Consider the following 24045-nt stretch of genomic DNA (forward strand, 5'->3'; position numbering starts at 1 on the left):
TAGAAAGAAAGAAAGAAAGAAAGAAAGAAAGAAAGAAAGAAAAGAAAGAGAGAAAGAAAGAAAGAAAGAGAGAAAGAAAGAAAGAAAGAAAGAAAGAAAAAGAGAGAGAAAGAGAAAGGAAGGAAGGAAGAAAGAAAAAGAAAGAAAGAAAGAAAAAGAAAGAAAGAAAGAAAGAAAAGAAAAAAAGGAAAGAAAGAAAGAAACAAAGAAACAAAGAAAAAGAGAAAGAAAGGAAGGAAGGAAGGAAGAAAGAAAAAGAAACAAAGAAACAAAGAAAGAAACAAAGAAAAAAAAAGAGAAAGAAAAAGGAAGGAAGGAAGGAAGGAAGGAAGAAAGAGAAAGAAAGAAAGAAAGAAAGAAAGAAAGAAAGAAAGAGAAAAGAAAAAAAAAAAGAAAAGGAAAGAAAAAAAAAAAAGAAACACAAAAGGGCACTGTGGGCTGGAGCTGGTGATACTCAGCCCCCCCACCCCTGCCATCCATCCAAGCACCTGTTCTCTGACCCCTTGAGCCAAACAGCACTCGGAGATGGGGCTGCCACCCGAGACCCCGGTGAGGTCTGGCTCTCAGGCAACAGTCTGCCTACTGGCTGCTTTGTGGCTCAAGCCATCTCTGATGGTGACCTTAAGAACCGCCTAGAAACGCTGACGTGGCAGGAGTCCCGAGCCTCCCACGGTGCCAGGACCTAGCTCCCAGAGAGGGGCTCCAGCCAGTGCTTAGAAAACATCCAAACTGTGTGCACAGGAGGGGGTGGTGGGACGTATGGGGAGGCCTCGGAACCCACCGAGGCTCGATGGCCAAAGAGCGGGACGAAGACGCTCAGGGACGCCCCACTGGCACCGGGAGGGAGTCCCCGATGGCACTGACCCAGCAGCGGCCAGGAAAGGGGCAACGGTGACACGCGATCGGCCTCCGGGACCCTGGCCCGTGCAGGGGGCTGCCCAAGGAAGACAGCCGTGAACTCGAGGACAAAACTATCATGCTCGACCAGAACCGTCTTCCCCTAAGCCCTGTGTCCAGAGTTTCCCAACAGAAGGAGAAACTGAGGCTTAGCAAGGTGTGCAGGTTTGCCCGAAGCTACAGAGAGCAAATGGGGGACCCCAGACGCCAGCCTCCTCGTCTAACCTTTGGGCCAACAAGGCCCCGAACGGCTCAGAGCCAGCAGAGAAAGGGCAAGGCAAGGGGGCCGGTGGGGGAAGGGCCGCCTCACCTCCGTCTTGAAGGACGCCTCATCCTCCGAGTTGGACTCCTCCACCTCCGGGGGTTTTTTGATCTCCCTGGGCTCGCTCTCGGCCTTGACTTTCTCCCCTTTGCCGCTGCCCTTGTCCTTGGCCGGCTTTTTGTCCGGGAAGGAGGAAGACGAGGTGCGGGGCGAGGTGCTGGGGGCGCTCCTGGACCCCTTGGAGCTACTCTTCTTCTGCTTTTTGGCGCTGGGCTTGGGTGAGTCGGCGGCAGCCGGCCGCTTGCTGGAAGACTTGGGCGGGGGTGGGGGCGGGGGCCCGCCCTTGGGGGACATGCTCTCCAGTTTGGTCTCCTTCAGGGCCATCTTGGGTTCCTTGAAAGCGGCCTTGGCCGGCGGGGCCTTCTCTTCCTTGGGCGGCCGGCCTTCGCCTGGCTTCCGTGTGGCGTCCTTGGTGCTCCTGGCCTGCTCGCGCTCCGGCTCCTTGGAGGGGGCCTTGCCCTCGGAGTCCTTCCGTGGCCGCTCCCGGTGCTCCTTGGCCGTCTTATGGGTCTTGCAGGCCTTGCTGCTGTCCCTGCTGGCGTCCTGAAATGCCGGGGCAGGAGGGGGAGAGACACGGTCAAGTGGCATCTCGGGGTCGCCCTGCTCCGCCTCCCCCGACCCCTACAAAGTATAATCCACCTGATTCAGACTCAGCTAGAGAAAATCTTCCATAAAGCGAAAAAGTAAGGCAGCAGGTGAGAGTTTTAAATGGAGCTGTCCCTTTAAACTACTGGGAAGTGTCAGCAGGTCCCGGGCGACTGCAGGCTAAGATGCCCCTCTGAATTGAACTGACATATTCCCTGAGGGATTCAAGAAGAGCACACGGTGAGTCAGACACGAGACAGGCAGGCCACACGTACCCACTCCCGCTCCAAACTCGCTGCTTCCCGCTGGCCCGGGGGAGCAGAGGCTGCATGCGGCGCAGGGGGGTGGGGGAGCTGAGGGGCAACCGCAGGCGGGCCCCCCCCCCCCACCTGGTCCCAGTGCACGCCCAGCACAGCTCTTCTTTGGTCCCCACAGCCAGCATTTACTGAGCACCTGCTGGGCTCCCAGGTGCTGTGCAGAAACAGCTCCTTAGACCCCTCGCCCTCTCGCGATCAAAGCCGCCTGGGCAGCATTTCTAAAACACACACGATTCTTGGGTCTCCACCTTGGGAATTCGGAGGGTTGAGGGTGGAGCCCAGAAGCTAGTGCTGGCCAGGCAGGTCACGGAGCTCCTGGTGGAGACAGAGGCAGAGAGGGGCCCTGCGCCCAGGCTGCTGGGAAGGCCCCTGCGTGCCTGTGCTATCTCCAAACAAGGGCAGGACCACCTACCTCACTGGGTAGTGGTTCAGGGCCTGGCAGGCAGCAAGCACTCAACCGAGGGGGGCTGCAGCCACTGCCGCCCACCCCTATGCGGCTGGCACACCCTGCAGGTGGGAGCCCCATCTGACGCCTCATTTGGACCTCCTTTCTATCGACACCCCGTCGTCACCCCGTATATCCAGGTAAACCGGACAGGTGCCTGCCGTGCTTGGCTGCCAAGGGCTCTGGTCCCACTCGGCAGGCCAGGTACACAGCCGGGCCCAGAGGCTCTCGAGACAAAGCTCACCAGGAAGCCAAGAGAGCCAGACCGGAGGGTGACCCGCACCACGAAGGTAGGGGCTCCTCTGAGGCAGCTCACCCCAAGTGCCGAGAGGACAGACTGGAGCATGTCGAGGAGGGTAGGCAAAGCAAGAAAAGGCCCAGCAGCAAGGCCCCTGCTGCCCTCACAGCCCACCATGGAGCTTTCCTGGCAAAGGGACCCAGGGACAGACAGTGCAGCCCTGAACACCTCTGATCCACTCCGGTCGCCGTCTTCTTGCAAATCCATACCCCATGTCAGTGCCAAGGGTTCGGGGACAGCCCCACATGGCCGAGGCTCACCGCCGCCTCCCTGGAGAAACATCGCTGGGTGCCCTGGCCCCAGCTCTTTATCACTGGGGCCAGGGGAAGGGATGTTCACGCCACGAGTCCCCAGCACACGGTCTAAGGGGGCAGCCCCCCTGGGGACTGGCTTGCAGAATGGGGCTCCACTCCCCAGCAAGCTGGTCTCCTGAGGAAGGAGGCCAGAAGCAAATTCCACGTGTAATTCCGGCCTCTTCTCGCAGCGTCCGTGTGCCCACTTAGGTCGCAGGAATGGGTCCAAGCACCAAGAGGCACGCTGGCCAATGCCTCCAATGCAGTTCCTACCATGCCCCCTACCCGCCGAGTCCTAGGGCCAAGCGAGCCTCCACGGCTGCCCAGGGCCTGCACAAGCAGCAACGGCCTTCGGAGCTGCAGCTCCTCACCAGGGTCTGCCCGGGGCTCCCAGACCGCGAGCCCTCTGAAATCACACGCTGATGTAAGCATAAGGTAGATATTCCCAGGGATAAGGACTCCTCCCAGTCGTATTCTCAAAGCGTTAATGACCCAAAAGTGCCTAAGAACCAAGTTTTAGAGAAAAGTCAACCAAGCCAAGTGGCTGACATCAGACAGAGAAGCAGGGTGCCCCTGGAGCTACGAGAGTACAGTTCAGGAAGAGGGGCCAACGGGGCCAACCATTACCGGGGTGGGAGCCTCCAGTTCCCGACCACCACTGCACCCTCTGGGACAGAACCATCAGGGACTGATCTACCGAGGGCTGTGGCAGCCAGACTCGCCACCGGCCCCCAGGCCCGGGGCTCCCATGGTCAAGGCCCTGCAAGGACATAGCCCTTCCCTCCTGGCCCCTCTGCCTGGTGCAGGTGGCCTGGCCAATCAGACCTTCTGGCTCCAGGCTGCCAGAGAACCAATCTGGGTGCCCAAAGGAAGGTGCTCAGCTGGAGGAAGCGGCTGGCGCACAGGCGGTGCCATCCAAGGAGAGCCGAGAGGGACTGACGGCTCAGAAGCGGAAGGGTTTCTTTGAGGACCGTCAGCAGAGAAGAACCTGCCGTTCGCTGCCTGAGAAACCCGTGCAGGCGCCTCCTAAGTCACGCTGCCTGGGGGGCCGGAGAGAGACCCTGGGGCAGGGAGGGGGACGGAATCCTGCCTGCCCCAGCCTCCCGGACCTGGCAGATACACTCTTCTGGCTCGGGGGCTTGCTCCCAGGAATCTCAAAGACGCTGGGAACAGATGCTGCGAGCAGCCACAGATGCAGTCTTGCCGGCCACCAGGGTGTCCTTACCACCGGGGGGGGGGGGGGGGGGCATTTCTTTGAGACGTTTTGGGTGGCTCGCAGATGACACGTACAGAAGAGATAGCAACTCCTACTCTTTCTGTTCTGCAGAAAGTCCCGAAAAACCGTAGATGGCGGAGATAGAAACCACCAAGATCTCTAGCAAGCATCTTCCTTCCATTTAACCTCCATGTGGTTCAGGGAAGGACAGGCCCAGGAGGCCAGCATGGGGAAGATCCCAAGAGCCACACTCCATACCTGGACTCTGACCACACACATCTGGAGAACTTAAGTCAGACAAATCCGGGGATATCAGACACCCACTGACCTTGTGGAAAGTGCCAGAAAGACCCTGCCTGGGCGATGTGGCTCTCCTCCAGTGTTGCTGAAGAGTAAAGCTGGAAGACGGCCTGAGAGTTCAACCTGTCCCGCCTGGGGTGCCCCAGGTCCACAACACCCAACAGGTGAATGAAGCAAGAAACACGCAAAGATGAGAAATAGATAAGCTTGTGGGGTCGGAGACGGGAGGATAAGCAGCCACCCTGAGAGCCAGATGAGCTTGGCCTCCGGGACACGGGACTGTGTGGGCGGCTGCAAGGGAACAGGACGCACGCTCATGAGTTTATATGGACATCAGGACACCATCTGAAGAGCTCCGGTGACCAGTCCTGAACAGTTCAGAGAGAAATCACAGGAAGGCAGAGTGCCACCCGCCCAACAGGACTGAGACAAGAGGACAAAAACATTCCTTCTCGGGGAAAAATGAGCCTTCTCACCACATCGTCCCACTGGGCGCTTCCCCCAAATAAGCCTTCTGTGCTGAGAGCTGTTCCCAAAGAAAGAAGCCAAGCCTGGAACAGCCCAGGCCGGGGGTCGGGGGGGCACCCAGCCCTGGCGGATGGGGTGTCCCGGCCACGCTCAGGAGGCCTGGGAGTTGGGCAGTCAAGGCTGTGGCAGAAATACTGCGTCCATGGGCCCCAGCCGTGCAAGACTCTCAGGGTCCTGTCTTAGGAGGGAGCCCTAAGGCCCACTGACGCAGTGGCAGCAGTGAGGACGGGGCAGAGGCTCTCTGGCCTTGAAAGGAAGAGGGTGAAGAGCCTACAATTTCTTGGCTGCTCGTGCAATCCAGCAGGGACCGACCCTCCTGAGTGGCAGGGAGCCGCCAGGCGGAGCGAAGAGCTCTAAGAGGAAGATGCCAAGGGAGCAAGTCTGGGAACAGAAGGCCCAGCTCTGCAGAGGGGGCGCCCTGAGCCCAGGACCCACCACTGGGCCCAGTGCTCCCATGTGACTGGGCCTTCTGCCTCACTAACCTTGGAGCCGTGGGACGGTTTGGTCTTCTTGGGGTCAGAGAAGGCAGAGAGTGGAATTGTGGGTAACATGGGGTAGTCGGGGCTGGGCCTGGACACCGTTTCTGCTCCTTCGGGCATTACCATCACCTAGTGATAAAGAAGAGACAGATGTTATCAGTGAGCAAGGAGGCAAGAGGAAGTGTGCCTGCAGGAGTCCGGCCAGAGGCTGGGGGAGCTGCCTTCTGGGACAAGGGCAAGGGGGAACTGAGCGTCACTTGTCCAAAAGAATCAAAGGCGTTTCCTCCGCGAGAGGCTGGGTGCTGAGTGGTCGGAGCAAAGCGGGCTCAAGGTGGCGAGTGAAGAGAAGCTGGGGTCCCAGGATGGCTGGGCCCAGGTGTGGCCGCGTGGCCTCTGGGAGGAGAGCCCCGAGCGCGGTGGACAGAGGGCGAGGCCAGAAGACCGGCGGAGTGTGCCGAGAAGCACGAGAAGGCAACCGTGGCCCAAGCTGACCGGCACGCTGCGGTTTAGAAGGACCAGAAGCATGGTTTGGAAAGGCGAGAGGCCAGCCAGATACGCACACTGGGCAGCCGCGCGGCAGAGAGAGCAACTTCTGATGGGCGTGCGTACGGGGGACTTCAGAGGGTCCCGCGTTTCCGGGGTGGGGGGGGGGGGGTGGGGGGTGGGGGTGGGGGGGGGGAGACGAGCCCTCCTCCACGGTCAAGCAGGTAGAAGGTGACTGAACTGGCAGCATGGGAGGCAGAGGCAGGAGAGAACCGCACGGGGGTGGGCGCAGCACGAGCCTGCGGGGGAGGGCAGCGAGTGCCCCACTCTGTTAGCCAACTGCGAGGAGGAAGGGCCTGGAGTCCTGCCAGAAGGTGCTCCCGGGATCCCGGGCTCCTGCCGCACCTGCTGAAGGAGAGAAGGCTTGGGGGCAAGTTGTCCAAATACTGACACACTGCAACTTAACACTGCTAGCAGCCAGACACTCAGAGGCAGCCTCCCAGAGAGCGACGAGACAGAACAGAAGAACGCAGCACACGTTAAAAAAAATAATCATGAAGCAAGGGGGGAAAAAGCATTCAGCTCAGTATCACGAGCACCATTAATAGCCTTGAACGCCTGGGACTGATTCCCTGATGAGCCAAACCTCTCCTCTGAGGAGGCTGGTGTCAGAGAACACGGGGTGATCCCCTCCCACAGCCCCCCGACCCCGAGGCAGCCCAGCCCGAGGCCTGAGCTCCTCCTCAGAGCCTGTCCGACCGCAACACTATGACCCACGGTGCCCAGAGCCCAGCTGAGTAGCCCGGGTCTCGGGCTCGCGAGGACGCGTGTGAGAGAGAAAGGCGACTGACGCCCTGAGCCAGGAGCACACGCGGGTCTGGGCTCCTTCACTCTCGTTTCCTCCCTCTCCCTCGTGTTCAGGTCCCTTCTCTCCCTTCAGGTTCACCTCCTGGCCTGACGCGGCTCCTGTCCCTCTGCTCTGTAACAGCACTTTGAAAACAGGCGAAGCGAACTGGCGGATCTGCCTCCTCCTCTGCCGCGGCGCTTCACGAGGACCCAGCACACCCGGTGGAAATACAGACCCTCGGCCGCAGAAGGAGCTCCTTTCTGCGCAGCTCAACTGCCGACGGGGCACCGGATGAGACCCAGTGCCGAGGGGACGGGCGGCCGCCTCCTCAAGGCTGGCCTCTGGCCGTCGGGTCCCCGCCGAGGAGGGGCCTGGCGCTCAGGCGGGTAATCAGTTCCGGTGACCGCGGTGGAGGGGCAGCACGGAAGGCCGGTCTCATCGGCCCACGACTGGGCGGGTCTGCGGTCATCTGCCGCAAGACGGCAGATGCCGGCCCCACTGGGGACGCTCAACTCCAGGAGAGCACACGAGGACCCCAAGAGTCCCAGGCTGCTCCTAAGACCAGAGATCACTGCTTTGCCGTCAGCCCAGGGCAAGCCCCAGAAGCCCACAGCCTCCCAAGGGTGAGAAGGTTCCTGACCAGCCCACCGGCTCTCTGGGCAGCCCCCACAAGGGGGAAGAGCCCCTGGCAGAAACCACCGTGCTGTGGCACACGGGCCTCGCTCTCCCTCCTCCCTCCAGGACCGGCCCTTCTTCCCAAACGGCCAGCCAGACCTGCGCTCCCAACCTCTCCCCCTGCCGCCGCCTCCGCCCTCCAGTTTTATATGTTTTGGTGATGCACACTGAACCTTCATCTCTTCTTAGCAAAGAAAAGCTCCTTACGCAGGGGACGGAGGGGGACGGCCCCTTGGTCCTGGAGCTCTGGGAGGCCCGTGGGATGTGACCTGCGTGTCTGTCTCCCACAGAAATGCTGTCTGTGGGACCCCTGGGTGGCAAGGGCTTGGGGAAACGTTTGGCAGCAGAAAGAAGGTGGACGAGCAGGGCTGGGGGAGACTGTCGACCCAGGCACCCCCTCCCCCTTCCAGAACTCCCAGGCGAAGTTCAGGACAAATGTCTCTGCAGACTGCTTCCAAGGCCTGCCTGTTTGTTCCCATCAGCCAGCACATGCTAGACTATAATCATAGGCTCATCTGTTAGTAGGAACACGATAGAACTTAGTCAAATTTTCTGCAATGAATAACTGATTCCCTTCTTTTTTTTTTTTAAATAAAGCTTACAGAAGACCCAACTGAATAAATGACGAAGGACTGCTTCAGAGGCCGAAAGCAGCAGCTCAGCCCAAACTCCCTGTGTGCACTGGGCAGGTGGGCCTCCTGACCCGAATCCTCCCTGCCGGCAGCCAGGCAAATGCTCAGTGATTCTGGGTCACTAAAACGTGGCTCTGGGATGTCCCGTGTCCTTGGCCTGGCCCTCCTTCGGCCACACGGCACACACAGTCCAGCCTACAGCCGAGCACCCCTCCTCCTCCACCTCAGGCACCCCTCCTCCGGCTCTGCACTGTGCTCCCGGCGCTCGGCCGCCACACGCGCACTCACTAAGAGGCCCAGGCTTGGAGAGCTGCCACTTGTCTGGCTTCACTAGGACAAAACTGCCAGGCCACGCGCATCATCAGGGAACCCCACGGAGAGCCACTGCTGTTCCCCCCCGATGACGCAGCCCCGGCACAGCCTTGCCAATCCGGTTAACAGCTGGCTCCCACGCCTCGCCACGCTGACAGACTGGCCTCACGCCCACTCCTCCCACCCCTCCTTCCCATGAAGGAAGATGCTAATTAACCACAGTCAACCAGGAAACTATGGGGATAACTAGCGACCGGTCACTCACAGCGACAACGCCCCAGCACAGGCTCGGGGCACCCGGGTCCCACGGTGCTGCCGGGTGCCACCGACACAAACTGCACCTCTGAGTCTCGGGCACCCGGCCAAGGCCGGAGACACGCGCCCGGAAGACCCCGAGGTACCCCCGGCACCAAGCTGCTCAATGTCAGGAGCCACGTGGGAGCCACGACCGAGCAGCCAGCGCGTCCCCAGCATCCATCTGCGCGGGGGCACACTCACCCCGCCAGCCATCAGGAGCTTGTACCGGAACTCGATGGTGGGATTGTTGAAGGTGAGCTTCTCACAGCGCAGGTGGTTCACGGGCGGGTTGCCCTCCAGGTTCAGGAACAGGTCATAGGTGAAGCAAACCTTCCTGGGCTCCTCCTTAAACAAAGAAAACAAGGAAGTTCATCTCACAGCCACGCAGAAGGGCGGGCAGGAGGCTGCAGGGACAGCCACGAGGCACGCTCCCCGCCACCGGCCCCTGCCCTTCTTTGCCCTCCGCGAGGCCTCCGTTTCTCTCTCCCGGTCCCTCATCTGCTTCCCTCTCGTGTGCCTCCTTCTCATCCATTCCGTTATCCGAAAGAAGTCAACTTCCTATTTGCACTGGACCCAGCAAAGCAGCCTCCACAACAGAAGCACAGATCGAGAATGATGTTCTCAGACGGTCAATGGAAACATTCCTGCTGATGGCACGTGCAGCCTGGCGCACACCTTCCCCTGCAACCCTCGTGGCCCCCGTCAACAAACGGAGAGACTGAGGCCTGAAGACACTGCCGGGTGGCAGTGCTAAGATCTCATCTGACTCTGAGGCCCCTGATTCTAGGGCCTCCAGCCCCTGCTCCCTTCCTGGAAGGGAAATGTCTCCAGAGACATCCACATGGCCAGCAAGCACACGAAGAGATGTTCAACATCACTAATGACTAGGGAGCCGCAAATCAAAACCACAACATAGCCCCTCACACCTACGAGGCCAGCAATTACTTTAAAAATGGAAAACGGCAAGTGGTAGTGAGGAGAAAATGGTGCCCTTGGGCACGGCGGCTGGAACGCACAACTGCCAATGCGGTCACTCTGGAAAGCTGTCCAGGGGTTCCTCAAGACATCCAACACTGAGTAACTATGCGACCCATGTATCCCTCCTCACATACGGCCGAGAAGTGAAAACATACATTCACGCAAACACTTGTACGTCTATGTCCACAGAACAGCATTACTCTAGACTCAAAACTGGAAGCGATCCAAGTGTCCAACAGATGAAGGGACACACACAGTGAGGTCCCTCCACACAATGCAGTATCACAGCCACGGGCAGGACCCCGGCACCCACACCCGCCGCCCCGCGGACGGACCCCGAACACGCGACGCTCAGGGAGGGAACCAGACACGAGAGGCCACGCAGGGTGTGAGTCCGCGTGTGTGAAACGTCCAGAACAGGCTCATCCACGGACAGGAAGGGGGTTCGTGGGTGCTGAGGCCTGGGGGAAGACTACTGATGGGGACACAGTTGCTTCCTGGGAACAGGGAATGTTCTAGAATTAGAAAACTGTGATGGCTGCACAACACTGTGAATATCCTAAAACCACTGAATTTGTATGCTTTCAAAGGGAATTTCCTGGTATGTGAATTATACGCAATTGCTTTACAAGCCCTCCAGCAGGAGAGAAGCCCAGGGGTGCAGGTTGCCGGTGAGGAGCTCTCGGCAGCTGGGAGGAGACCCAGGACACGGCAGTCAGGGGTGTGAAGAAGGGGGGCTCCGTGCACATGCCCTCTTCCTTCCACCCAGACCGGCCGGGCCACAGCCCCGGGAGAGAAGGGGGCAGAGACGGGGGCTGAGCCTACATTCCCCCCACTCCAACTGCAGCCAGGGCCCCGGGCCACCCCACCTTCCCCCTCAGTCTCCACAGCCAGCGCCATGGTTTATAGGAGCCATGTGAGCCCTGTGGGCCTTTCTGAGCTCTGATGAACGGGCAGCGCGTGGGAGTGGGGACCTGACTGGCCCCGAGCCTGCTTCTGGACAGAGGGGACACCAGTGGGGCCCCGCCGTGCCCTGCGTTCAGGCCACAAAGGTAGAAGGCACACCTGTCAAGTAAAAGAGTTGCAGACGCTGCCTTTTGGGAGCCTTGAGCCTGGTGCAGGGAAGACAAGCAAACAGGCCTTCCCAAGCCAGTGCCAACCAGGGAGGGGACACTGGCCTCGCCCCTCCTCCCCAGCAGCCCTTGGGGTCAGCGAGAGTGGTTTCTACCCCGGCTGGTCCCACCTAAACCACACCTGGCAAGCCTTCTCCTGGCCCGAGGCAGACACGTGACCTGCTCTGAGTGATGAGGTGGAGTGGAGGGCAGCCTAGGGACAGCTTTCCTTCCCAAGTCACACACGAAGCACAAGAGAAAAGGCCCAGCATCTCTTCTCCCTACCTAGTCGGGAGCTCAGCAATCCCGGAAGAGCATGCAGGGAAGCCGCGAGGATCTCTGGGCCACGAACACCGGCCGGCTGCTTTCCGACGTCTTGTTGAAGAAGAGAAAGGGCCCCCATGAAGCCCCCAAATGCAGCTGACCCCCTCCTCTGTGCCTGCACTGTTTTGTGCCCAACCTAACGGAGGCACTTGTCACAGTGGGTATGTCTCCCCGCCAAACTGGGAACCCACTGGAGGCAGGGGCTGTGGGGACCCTGGTCCCGCACTCAGGTGCTGGCCTAGGGAAGAGCCTCCATTTCTGTCAAAAGACTGAAACACTAAGATGGACAAGAGTGGGGTGTGACCCAGCAGTGTGGGTGGGGAGGGGTCGGGAAGGCCCCGGGGAGGCTGTGCCAGATGTGGAGAGTGGCTATGAGTTGATCAGCGAAGGAAGGGGGTGAGGAGAAGCCCCGCAGGCCACAGTGTCCTTCCGGGGCCCTGCGAGTCCACACGGCCACAGCCGGGAGGGGAGAGGGGACCGTGGTGGCAGTAGGTGACCGGAAAGATGGACCTTGGCCACATCCTGGGGGCAGAGGTGTCTCCAGGGGGTTCTGGGCTCAGCAAGAGCAAGCCCACGGGCACCTGGGTGGCTCAATTGGTTAAGTGTCTGGCTCTTGGTTTCAGCTCAGGTCACGCTCTCACGGCTTTGTGGGTCTGAGCCCCACATCAGGCTCTGCACTGGCAGCATGGAGCCTGCTGGGGATTCTCTCTCTCCCTCTCTCTGCCCCTCTCCCACTCATGCTGTCTCTCTCAAAATAAATAAACTTAAAAGAGAAAGGAGGGAAGGAAGGAAGAGGAAGGAAGGAAGGAAGAGAAAAAAAGAAAGAGGGAGAAAGAAAGAAAGAAAGAAAGAAAGAACGAACGAACGAACGAGCGAGCCCAGATCTGCATCCCAGGAAGCCAACACCCTCTGGCCTGCAGGACACCACCACTGGGGGCGAGGTTTGAACCTGGCAGATAAAGGAAGCCAAAAAACAAAACAAAACAAAACAAAACAAGAAAACCGTATCAGACATCGGTCCTGTTCCACTAGGTCAACACAGAAGCTACGAGAGGCAGACCACGTGGGTCACTCCAGCTGACGTGGGCACCACTGCTCTGTGCCTCCTAGCGGGTCAGTGACTGGGGAGCCGCCCGTCAACTGTGGCCAGCATCACACAGGCCACAGATGAGACCGATGCGTCACCTTCCGGGGAGGGCTTCACCTCCAGATGCCGGTTCGAGTGAACCCGGGGAATAGACGCAGCGGAGGATGCTGCTCAATAACGAACGCCGCGGCCCGAAAGCCACAAAATGCCGGCGATACCAACTCCACAGGGCAAATGGCCTGGTTTCCTCGACAAGTCAACTGCAGAAAAGAGCAACGGGCGAGGGAGACTCCCCGTCTCCGCCCCTTACCAACACGTGAGCCGCAACACGGTGGTCGTGTCTACATCCCGATTCAAACGGAGAAACAAACTTTTCACAAAATCCCTCGGGTGTGAAGGGATGGTCAACATGCAGGTTCTGACACTGATATTTTATTGAAAAGCAGTCCCCATCTCTCAGAGACACGTTCTGAAACAGTGACGCGGGAAGTGACGATGTGTGGGGCGTGCTCCAAAATGACACAGGCAGGAAAGTGGCAGGTCAGAGGCGGTAAGTGCTGGAACCAGGGGATGGCCACGGGGGGGCTTGCCACAGCACTCCGACTACCTCGATAGATGTCTCGTCGTTTCCTGAAATTTCTGTGAGTGGACACAGTGCCACGAAGCCACGCGCTTGGCGGAGGAACTCGGCGAAGGGAACGACGTGTCAGGGAGGGGAGGGTGGCTTGGGGCCTCCGGGTCACCAGCAGGAGGTGAGCAACCTTCGGACGAGCCTGCGAGCACAGGGTCAGACTGGGCCGGGGGCTCACTTCTCACTGGCCACGTGGCCTTGGTCACAAGGCCTGTCCTCCTAAGCCTCGGTTTGTTCAACTACGAGGGGGAGTATTTGATGAGACAAAGCAGCAGCTGATTGTCTCAGTGATCAGGGAAGCTGTTGCTTTTATCAGAAAGAGATCCAGGCTGCAAGAGGTCACCTGGGACACCCACAGACAGACGGTAACTGAAGCCACAGGACTCCCCAGCAGGAAAATGGGAGCTCCCAGGCACACTGAAAGGCTGCCCCGTATCCTGCACTCAAGGCGTGGAGAGAAGACAAAGGCCTGGTGCCGAGCGGGGGTGCCCGACATTTATCACGGCCGGGCACTTTTTCTAAGCACTTGACATGTACGACTGTGTCCCAGCCCGAAGCACAAGTTCTCTCACTGGCCCCATTTCACAGATGAAGAAGCTGAAACGCAGGTAACCTGCTTGGTGCCACGCGGCTGGCAGGACTCACTCAGGGTGGGCGGTACTCTCTGGAACCCGTGGCCCTCGGAGGAAAGCGGGAGGGACGCTTACGACTCCCCAGAGCTGGGCACGCAGCATCTGGGCTGGGCAGGGGCCCTCCCCCGAGTGCCCAGAGGGTGTCCTGCTCTACTGACCTGGGATCGGCGGCTGGCAGCTGACGTGTACGTCACAGCACGCTGACGACGGCTGATCAGAGCTCCCTCTGGTAAGACCTCAGCCCGCTGCAGCTTAGGAACTTCCAAAAGGGTGACGCCCCCTCCCCGGGAAACCAGCCTGCTTCTCGGGAGGCACAGGCAGCGAGGAAATGCCTCCAAGAGCCAGCAGCATGTTCAGTGAGGAGTAGCCAAGTTCAAGGTGTGCTGGGCCCACAGTCCCAGGAGTAACATCCCTGTCCTTCCAGCCAGACCCTGCCTACGTGTGGAGGGTCTCTCTCAGCAAAGGCAGCTGAAGCCGGCCCCAAATGGTCTCGGCCCAGGCCACGGGCGGCCACCCACCGCCCAGGATACTGGCCGCAGGCCAGCGTCTCTCTCCAGACTCAGCAAACTAAGACCCAGAAGAACTGGCCAAACTGGTGCCAGCGCCCAGAGCTGATGGCGCGTGGACCTGTCCACAGCTTTTGGGCAGTCCAGGTCACAGGAGCCCTGGGGGCATGGGCCCACAGCCCTGGGGCCAGCCGCCCACGCCTGCGGCTTCTGCTGCTGCCTCTCCAGCACCCGGGACCCTCCCCAGAGGTGTCTCCAGGGCCCCGCCCTCTTCTGCAGCCGGCAGAGCTAGCCCTGGAGGACCCTGTGTGCGACCAGAAGAGGAGCTGGCCCTCACTCCCCCGGGGTTCCAGAACTCACTAGCCGAGGACGACCTCGGGGCAAGTCCTTGTCGTCTTGGCCCTGCCGACACTTCCTTCTAGGGGCCTGCCTGCCACCTCCCTGTTAGAAGGCCCTGGATTCAAACACAGTTAAACCTGAATCTGATCGTGGCCCTGTATCTAACTGCCAGTTTACAGGGCTGCTGTCAGCAACATCCCAACGGGGCAAACCATACAGCTGTGCAGAATGCTTGGCAAGGCAGAGAAAGAAAAGACTTAAAGAAGCTTAAGAAATGCAGCAACCAATTGCGAGGCACCGACCTTGTCTGAATCCTGACGTGAACAAATTATTAAAATATATGTATGTGTGATCACACGAAAGCTCTGACATCGGATACTTGATATTGAGAATTATTAATTTATTAATTTCCAACGTGATGATACCGCAGTTAGGTCACTTTTACAAGACTCTTATCTTTCATACACACAGACTGAAATACTTTCGAATTAAAAGAGAGGATGTCGTGGGCTTGTTTCAAAATAATCCCGGGGCACCTGGGGGGCTCAGTCGGTCGAGCGACCGACTTCGGCTCAGGTCATGATCTTGCGGTTCATGGGTTCGAGCCCCGCGTCGGGCTCTGTGCTGACGGCTCGGAGCCTGGAGCCTGCTTCCGATTCTGTGTCTCCCTCGCTCTCTGACCCTCCCCCGTTCATGCTCTGTCTCAAAAATAAATAAACGCTAAAAAAAATTTTTGTTCAAACAATAATCCCACGGCCAAAGACGAAACGGGCACTGTACTCAAGTAAGTGCTGGTGTGGGGCGGCTCGCTACTCTCCACTTCCGCATATATTTTAAGTTTCCTGTACTGAGACTTTTTTTTACTGTTTATTTATTTTTGAGAAAGAGAGACAGCGTGAGTGGGGGGAGGGGCAGAGGGAGAGGGAGACGCAGAATCCAACGCAGGCTCCGGGCTGTTAGCACAGAGCCTGACGCGGGGCTCGAACCACGAATGGCGAGACATGACCTGAGCCGAGGTCGGACGTTTAGCCAACTGAGCCCCGCCAGGCGCCCCGGTATTAAAAGACTTTAGCATACAGACAGGGCCCCTCGTGGAGCACAGAGAAGACCAACGAACCCCTCCACCCCTGGGGTCCTCTTTGACCACCGGGTGAATGCCCCGCTCTCTGCTTCAGGCGGCCAGCGGCACGACACAGCGAGTCCTCCCTGGGGCCAGGCGCAGCACCACAGGCTTTACCCAGCACCTTCTGTCATCCTCACAAATGCTCCGGGAGTGAGCCACTGCTCTCGCCATACGTCAGGACAGGAAACTGAGCTTCAGTGGCCTTTAATCATTTGCCAAGGCCACACGGAACCCGCAAAGGTCAGGCGCTCGAGTCCATGCATCACAGCCTCTGGCATCTTCCTGTGGACGCAGCTCCGCCACGCCCAGCCCTTGGTTCCCCATGGTGAGCCCACAGGGACTGCTGCCAGGGCGACAGGAGACACTGCCCACTGTCCAGTAAAGACAGCCAGGGAGGCGCCGTGGAGAACCTATGTTGGAAAGCAAACACCACCAGACCTAGAAGTCCACTTCCAAGATTCCAGATGTTCAAGGAGGGTCACTGAGGCATTCCTGAAGTGAGAGGCCTAGAGATGCCCGGTGTCCCTCAACAGGAAAAGTCAGGGACATTATGGCCGGTCTAAGCTAAGGGGAATGCCACACAGCTGTCGTAAAGAACGAGGTCAAGCTATGGGTACTGATGTGGGAAGTCCACAGAGATTTCTTCCCTCCCTCTCTCTCTCTCTCTCTCTCTCTCTCTCTCACACACACACACACACACTCACGCACACACACACATGCACACGCACACACCCCATAGAAAAAAAACTGTTTTTGGAAGGACTTCACTAATTGCTTACGTTGGTAACTTCAAGGGAACAGACTGGAGAGAGGACTCCAATTCCTAGCCCGCTACACACATCCCCCCTGCAGTAAGATGCAGAAAAATGACTTTAAAAGGCTTAAGGAAAACAGTGCAATGAGGGCTGAAAACCATGGACTTCTAGGCCCAAGACCTCCTGCATGCCAAAGCAGCTCTGACTTCCTGTGTGACCCTGGACAAGCCACCCCACCTCTCTGAGCATCGATGAGAGGAGGAAAGAACACCACAGGGTTCTGGATGCACAAAGGAGGGAGAAATGACCGTGGCTCCGGCCAGTCCGGGACCCCGCCCACCCTCCCCCGAACTGCTCAGCCACGACTAACACAGGACAACCTGTCTCAGTCAGAACCGAGGCTGGGGGAGCCCACAGCTTGGCCCTGAGCGAGCGCAGGACTGTGCTAATGTTGACATTACGGCCTGTCCCACCCTACTCATCTGTGCCCCACCCTCACTTTGGGGGGGCGGCAGCACAAGTGACTCAGTTATGTGACTCCCATCTTCACAGGAAACACATTAATCAGTCAGGAGAGATTCTGGGGGAAGCTGACCCCAGGCCGATTCTTCCACTCCCTTCTCCAGGAGCCCAGGAGAAGGCACTGGTGGAAGAGCCAAGTAGGAGGGTCGACTGTCCCTCCTGGTGACCCAGGGTAAGGCTGAGCCTTTTCTTAAGCACATCCGCTCTTCTGAGGTGCTTCTCTGCCCCTCTCCAGACACCGCCCTCTAGGAAATACAGGTGTTTCTGGGGTCCCACACGGAGGAACAGAAGGATGCTGCAGGGAACGACAACCCAAGTCGCACAGCTGGCATCCATGCGGCCTGTCACAACTCAGCAGCCCCCTGACCTTTCCCCAGGTCTCCTGGCACAACGTCCCTCCCGTTCTGGCTCCTCAGCGATCCCCCAGTGAGGGTCAGCCCCCTCGGCTGCATCAACCAACCAACTGTCCCCCTGCAGAGGAGCCACCAGCAGCCAGCTCCACAGGGGGCTCTGGGGAGCCCTGGGGAGCCTCCGAAAGCCCACCCAGGCGTGGCCAAGGGGCCAAGACGGTGGCGACTCTAGAAGGGGCAAGCCGGGTGGGGAGCATGTGGGTTCCCCACCCAATCACTCAAGGCACACTTTCGCCCACCAAGTCTCAACTGAAACAGGGCAGGTGGGCAAAGCCGAGCCTGGCCCTACGCGAGAGGGCGTTTGCAGGCCAGGGCCCTTTCCACTCCAGAGACGGGGAGGGGCGGGAGAGCACAGGACTCGTTGGCCCTGGGACTGCCCGCCAGCTCGTCGCCAGTCCTACCATAGTGCCTACAGAGCTGTCGCCCCAAAACAGAAGTCGGCCAGGATGTGTCCAGGAAGATGCCTCTGAGGGCTTACACGGAAGCTGGCAAGCACTGTTTTAACTTACTTTAAAAGAAAACAAACCCTTCCAAATAAAGCCACACAAACTCCCTAATAAAATGTACCAAAATGCCCTTCCTGTGACCTCAGATACTAGCATCTGAGTAAAAAGCCCAGGAGGGTCAGGGAAGGCCAGGACTCACTGTCCAATAATAGCCTGTTGTGGGGGTGGGGGTGGAGACGAGGGCAGGGAGGATGTGTAGCCGTAGCAGCCAGTAACCAAAATGAACTCGCTCGCGCTTGACCACTTCTGAAAATCGGGCTTTCTCCTCCAGTCAGCACACACACCTAGTACGTTTCTTTTCCTCCTCCCGGACCAGAGAGTGTGATCACAGTGACGGCACATCTCACCACGAAACGGTGGAGCTGCACGTTCAAAACCCAAATGCGTCCGGGCCAGTGTTCCCTCCCTGACAAACACCCACAGGGCGCAGGCGGGCCCCACGCGGGTGGAGCTTGAGAAATGAAAAGAGCAGTGGCTTTGGGCGTAGGAAAACTCGCTCCCATTTCACAACTGAATTCTCTTCTCTCCTCTCAGTTTTGCCAATAGGAACCAGCTTGAATTTGAAAACGGAAAAACCAGCTCTAAGACAATTCCCAAGGAAAATGAAAGCACATCAAACGATGCCTTAAATCTAGAACAGCTAGGGTCCAGCTAATGCTGGCCTCAGCTGATGACTCAGAACCAAACCAAAACAACTCCACGCCAAGGTCGATCTGCCTCGGACATGAGCAGGCACACTGCAGGGTCACCAACTGGCACAGCTGAAGGAACCCGCGAGAGCTGGCCCTAGCCCAGAGAGGAAGGGGTACGAGGGAAGGGCACAGGCCACGTCCTCAAGGGCCACGTGCTCAGGGAGGGGCAGCAGCCCCCCAAGTCCCACCCCAGCACCTGCTCATCATGCCCACGACCAAGCCCCGGAGCCTCCCTCCCACGTAGACACTGCAGGTGTCCGCCCTCTGCCCCCAACGCCTGCCTCTGGGACGAAGACAAGTACTTCCTGTTTGGCAGCCACTGAATTACTTCCGGGAAAGGTTGGACCACATCTGCTTTGTAATGTGACTGTGCCGCCACAAAACAGTCCGGAACGGGCATGAGACGGGCACTTTGCTGGGGATTTTGGAGCCGTGGCCAGAGGGATCGGAAGGACTGACGCTTCACTGAGGCCCTGATGGCACACCCACTCCCTAAAGGCCTGGGAGGCCTTTGTATAAGCAAGTGACACCTCCTACTCCCGGCTGGCACACTCCAGTGGCTCCCCACTGTACCCGGGTTGAGTTGACCCCAGACTCCCCTCCGAACCCAAGTGCCCCTGACGCTCCACCCCACCGCGCCGCCACTTTCAGCCTGGAAGGGGGTCTCCCGGTCCTTTCCACCCCACTGACTCCTACCCACTCACAAGCCTCAGAGTAAGTCTGGCTTCCTAAGGGAAGCCTTTCCCTACGCATCCCCCAGCTCTCTCTGACCGAGTCTGCCGTAATGCCCTCGCAGTATTAAGATAAAGACACTTGTATCCAGAGCACATTAAGAACCCTTAAAACTCAACAATAATGAAACTAACCCAATTTTTTAAAAAGCCCCTCTAAAGTTCAAAACACTTCACCATGGGAACTATATGAATTGCAAACACATGAAAAGATGCTCGGTGTCATCAGCCAGCAGGCAAGTGCAAATCGACACTTAATGAGAACTTACTAGTTTACACCCACTAGGATGGCTGGAACCAAAACGACAGGAAGTGTCGGTGAGGATGGGGAGAAACTAGGACTCCATTCATCTCTGGTGGGAACGTAAGCTGGTGCGGTTGCTGCGGAAAAAGGCATGGCGGGTCCTCAAAGCATTACACAGAGGGGCGCCTGGACGGTTCAGTCAGTTGGGCATCCGACTCTGGATTTCGGCTCGGGTCATGATCCCAGGGTCGTGGGATCGGCCCTGCATCAGGCTCTGCGCTGACAGTGCAGAGCCTGCTTGGGATTCTCTCTCTCTCTCTGCCCCTCCCCTGCTCTCTCTCTCTCTCAAAATAAATAAACTTAGAATACATTTAAAAAAATTAAACAGAATTACCTTAAGATCCAGCAATTCTACTCCTACGTATATGCCCCAAAGAAGCGCAAACATTTATCTGTGCAAAAACTTGTGCACAGAATCGCTAGCAGTGCAAACAGATAAACAAAACCTAGTCCATCCATACGGTGGAGTACGTCCAGCCGTAAGGACTGAGGCACTGAGGTGTGCTACAGTGGGGATGAGCTCCGAGAACAGGCCGGATGAAAGATGCCGGACTTCCATGCAAGGTTCCAAACAGGCAACTCTACAGGTAAAAAGTAAACCGATGTCTGCCAAGGAGGGAGGGAGGATGAGGAGTGACTGCTAACGGGGACGCAGTTTCTTTTTGGATGGAGTGTTCTGGAATTCGTGGTGACGGCTGCACTGCTCCGCAAACACTAAAAGCAATGCCGTGTACGCTTTAAAGCGATGGATTGTATGCTTTGTGAATTATAAATCCATAAAGCTATGTTTTAAAAAGAGAGACAGGACGGCACCATCCACGCGGAAAGCAGAGACTAGCGCCCATGCTCAGCCCAGGCGAGGGCACCGCTGGAGCCCCGAGACACGCCTGCTCTGTGCGACCAGCCGTCGCACGTGAGCTGGGACCATGACCCCCGTGCGCCCAAAACCTACGTTCACACAAAAACCTGGACGCAAACGTTCAGGGAGACCTTGCTCACGATCACCCAGAACCGGGAACAACCGAGACGTCCCTCACCTGGCAGACGGGTAAGCGGACCACAGGGCGTCCACATGGTAAAAAGGAACGAGCCGCTCACTCAGGCAATGACGCGGGTGAATCTTAAGTTCTGCAAAGTGACGGAACCCAGACACCAAGGGCTACGTACTGGACGGTTCTGTTTACACGGCAATCTGGAAGAGGCAAAACTACAGGGATGCGAAACGGATGAGTGGTCACAAGGGACTGTGGGGGCAGGGGGCTGACTTCAGAGGGGTGGCGTGGGGGGCCACGGGGGGAGGACGGCACCGTTCTGCACTGTTCCTGTAGATGATGGCTGCATGTCAAGACCCGGTGCGAATTTCACCGAAAACAAACCGAAACAATAAGGATGGACAGCTGGGCAGGGGCAGGGGGCCCAAGGTGCAACGTAGGTTGTGACCAACGAGCCTTGCCGTATTCCAAACGTACGACAGAACCGCATCGGCGAGGATGTGGGAAGCAGCAGTGTGTTTGAGCTACGCAGCAGAAGGCCGAAGACAGGAAGAATTACACACAAACACTGTACTCAAGCTGGTAAATGTACTTCTTCCAGGAGTCCTGGTCAGCAATTCGGAAACTGCTTTCCCAGCCCACTGGAGTTCAACAGCAAGCAAATATATGGTAGATAATGAGGGTCGGGTTTCTCCCTTCGGAGAAAGTTAGAATTAGCAATGGAGGAATGCTAGAAGAAACTTGTTGGTGCGGGACTGGAGGTGAAGGCCCCGGTATGAACCGAGGTTCGCTGTGATATCACACAGACGCAGAAATGACGCAGGCGGGGGTGGTGAGCACAGGTGACCCTTGAACAATACGGGGGTCGGGGTGCCGAACTCCTCCCACCCCCCCCCCAGCAGTCAAAAACCTGCCTAGGAACTTTTGACTCCCCCTAAACTTAACTACCAACAGTCTACTGTTGATGGGAGCCTTATCAATAATATAAGGAGAATAAACACATATTTTGTATGCTGTATTATTATATCCTGTATTCTTTATTTTTTGATGTTTATTTATTTTAAGAGACAGAGCAAATGGGGAAGGGGCAGAGAGAGAGAAGGAGGAAGAGAGAGAGAATCCCAAGTAGGCTCCATGCTGCCGGCACAGAGCCCGACACAGGGCCCGAACTCATCAACTGTGAGAGCATAACCTGAGCTGAAATCAAGTGGGACACCCAACCGACTGAGCCACTCAGGCGTCCCATATACTATATTCTTTAACAATAAATTAAGCTAGAAAAAGAAACTGTTATTTAAAAAATCATTAAAAAACACATTTACGGTACTGTTATTTATTAAAAACAATCCACATAGAAGTGGACCCACACAGTTCAAACCCGTGCTGTTCAAGGGTCAACTGTAAAATGCATGCATTTCCCAGCTCTGTCCCTGGAGAGGCCCAAACACAGTGATATCACAGCAGCAAAAAGCACACTTCACTCCCAGATCTTGGCTTTTACATACCATTCTTTAATAAAAGGGACCAGGACTCCTTTAGAGATGGCTGATTCTAGGGCTGGGGCAGGGAGACCCAGGATGAGCCTGTGGTGCCCGAAAGTGAGAAAGCACCCCAAAAACCATGATGGGAACATAATGAAAGGGCACAGGGGCCCGCCTGAGGGAGGTCCCAGTGGCCACAAGAACAGTTTGAATAACAATGGGACTCGATTATAATCCAAAGGAAAAAACCAAATATCCACGAATCCACACTGAAATAAATGAATGAGTGAATAAATCTGTAAATGGGGGATAAGGGACAACTCTTCCTTACAGAAAAATTCCAATTAATAAATTCAGAAATAAAGGAAACAGAAATCCCCACAGAACACCCCTGATGGATGCTGAACTTGAAAAGGTTGGGATGACACTTGGAAAAGAAACAGGTTATCCGCACAGTTGCAAAGAATCTCCCCCAAACAGCTGTAACAATGTTACTACGGTGGTCTGAACCACCACCGCCAGGATACCAAGCTGAATTTCTCTCCGCCTGAGTGTGGCCTGGACTGGACTTGCTTCTAATAAGTAGCAGAGTATGCAACCCCACCTAATCACGAGGAAACACCACACAAGCCAAGCTGAGGGGCACTCTTCAAAATGCTAGGCTAGCATATTTTTATTTTTTATTTATTTTTAATTTTTGAATAGAATTTAATATTATTAAAATGTCAAGATCATAAAAGACCAGCAAAAGCAGAGGACTTGTCACAGAATGAAGGAGAAAAAGAGGCATGATGCTAAATGCAACGTAGGATCCTGAATAGATTCTAGAACAGAAAAAGAACACTAGGAAATGGGGAAATCCAAATAAACTCTGTTAATAAAAGTCTGTAAATTCAAATTAATATTGTGTGCCATGGTCGTGGAAAATGTTAATATGAGGGGAAGCTGGGTGTGAGGTACATGAGAACTCTTTGTACAACCTCTGCAACTCTGCAAATTACTTCAAAATTAAAAGTTATAAAAAAAAATCCGGATGATGAGACAGTCCCTGCTCGCTTGTTAGTGAAAGATCTTTATGTATGTTTGGAGCAACCTGAGTTTGTGAATCTGCTTCTTTCTTTGAATGTGAATTTTATGGAATCTAAATACAGACCAAGTCTTTCTGAATAGGGGCACCTGCGTGGCTCAGTCGGGTGAGCGTTCGATTCTAGATTTCGGCTCAGGCCGCGATCTCACAGTTCGTGGGATTGAGCTCCGTGGTGGGCTCTGCGCTGACAGCATGGAGCCTGGCTGGGATTTTCTCTCTCCCTCTTTCTCTGCCCCTTCCCTGCTCGTGCACATGCACACTCTCTCTTAAAATAAATAAACTTTTGGGGCGCCTGGGTGGCGCAGTCGGTTGAGTGTCCGACTTCAGCCAGGTCACGATCTCGCGGTCCGTGAGTTCGAGCCCCGCGTCAGGCTCTGGGCTGATGGCTCGGAGCCTGGAGCCTGTTTCCGATTCTGTGTCTCCCTCTCTCTCTGCCCCTCCCCCGTTCATGCTCTGTCTCTCTCTGTCCCAAAAATAAATTAAAAAAAATGTTGAAAAAAAAAAATAAAAAATAAATAAATAAATAAATTAATAAACTTTTAAAAAATCTTTCTGATAAAATTTAGCGTCCAAATTGAGATGATTCAGTAACTGTAATACACACACCAAATTTTAAAGGGTTGTATGAAAAAAGAATACAAAATATCTCAGGGATTTAAGAATACTGATTACGTGTTTGGGGTGACTGGGTGGCTCAGTCAGTTGACTGTCACACTTCGGCTCGGGTTATGATCTCACAGCTCATGAGTTCGAGACCCACATTGGGCTCGCTGATGCCAGCACAGAGCCCACTTCAGATCTGCCGTCCACCCACCCCCCTTCTCTCTGCCCCTTCCCTACTCGCACTCTCTCAAAAATAAACAAACCTTAAAAGACGAAACAAAACCAAGAATACTGATCGCATGTT

The 24045-nt window shown here is 56.4% G+C and overlaps 1 protein-coding gene across 2 annotated transcripts in view; it reads right to left on the reverse strand.

Moving 5' to 3' along the window:
* The window catches only part of MLLT1 (MLLT1 super elongation complex subunit), a 68170-nt gene that overhangs the window by 12406 nt on the left and 31719 nt on the right, over positions 1-24045 (reverse strand). Inside the window, exons 4-6 of one of the 2 annotated variants that reach the window (XM_049639733.1) lie at positions 9128-9271; positions 5684-5809; positions 1208-1762 (exon numbers count right to left, since the gene is read on the reverse strand). In XM_049639733.1, the coding sequence (XP_049495690.1) occupies positions 1208-1762; positions 5684-5809; positions 9128-9271 (825 nt within the window). The remainder of the gene's footprint in view (positions 1-1207; positions 1763-5683; positions 5810-9127; positions 9272-24045) is intronic. The other variant, XM_049639734.1, reaches the window with a different exon arrangement.

This window comes from Panthera uncia, chromosome A2 (assembly GCF_023721935.1).
Source record: "Panthera uncia isolate 11264 chromosome A2, Puncia_PCG_1.0, whole genome shotgun sequence".
In the NCBI taxonomy this organism is placed as follows: domain Eukaryota; kingdom Metazoa; phylum Chordata; class Mammalia; order Carnivora; family Felidae; genus Panthera; species Panthera uncia.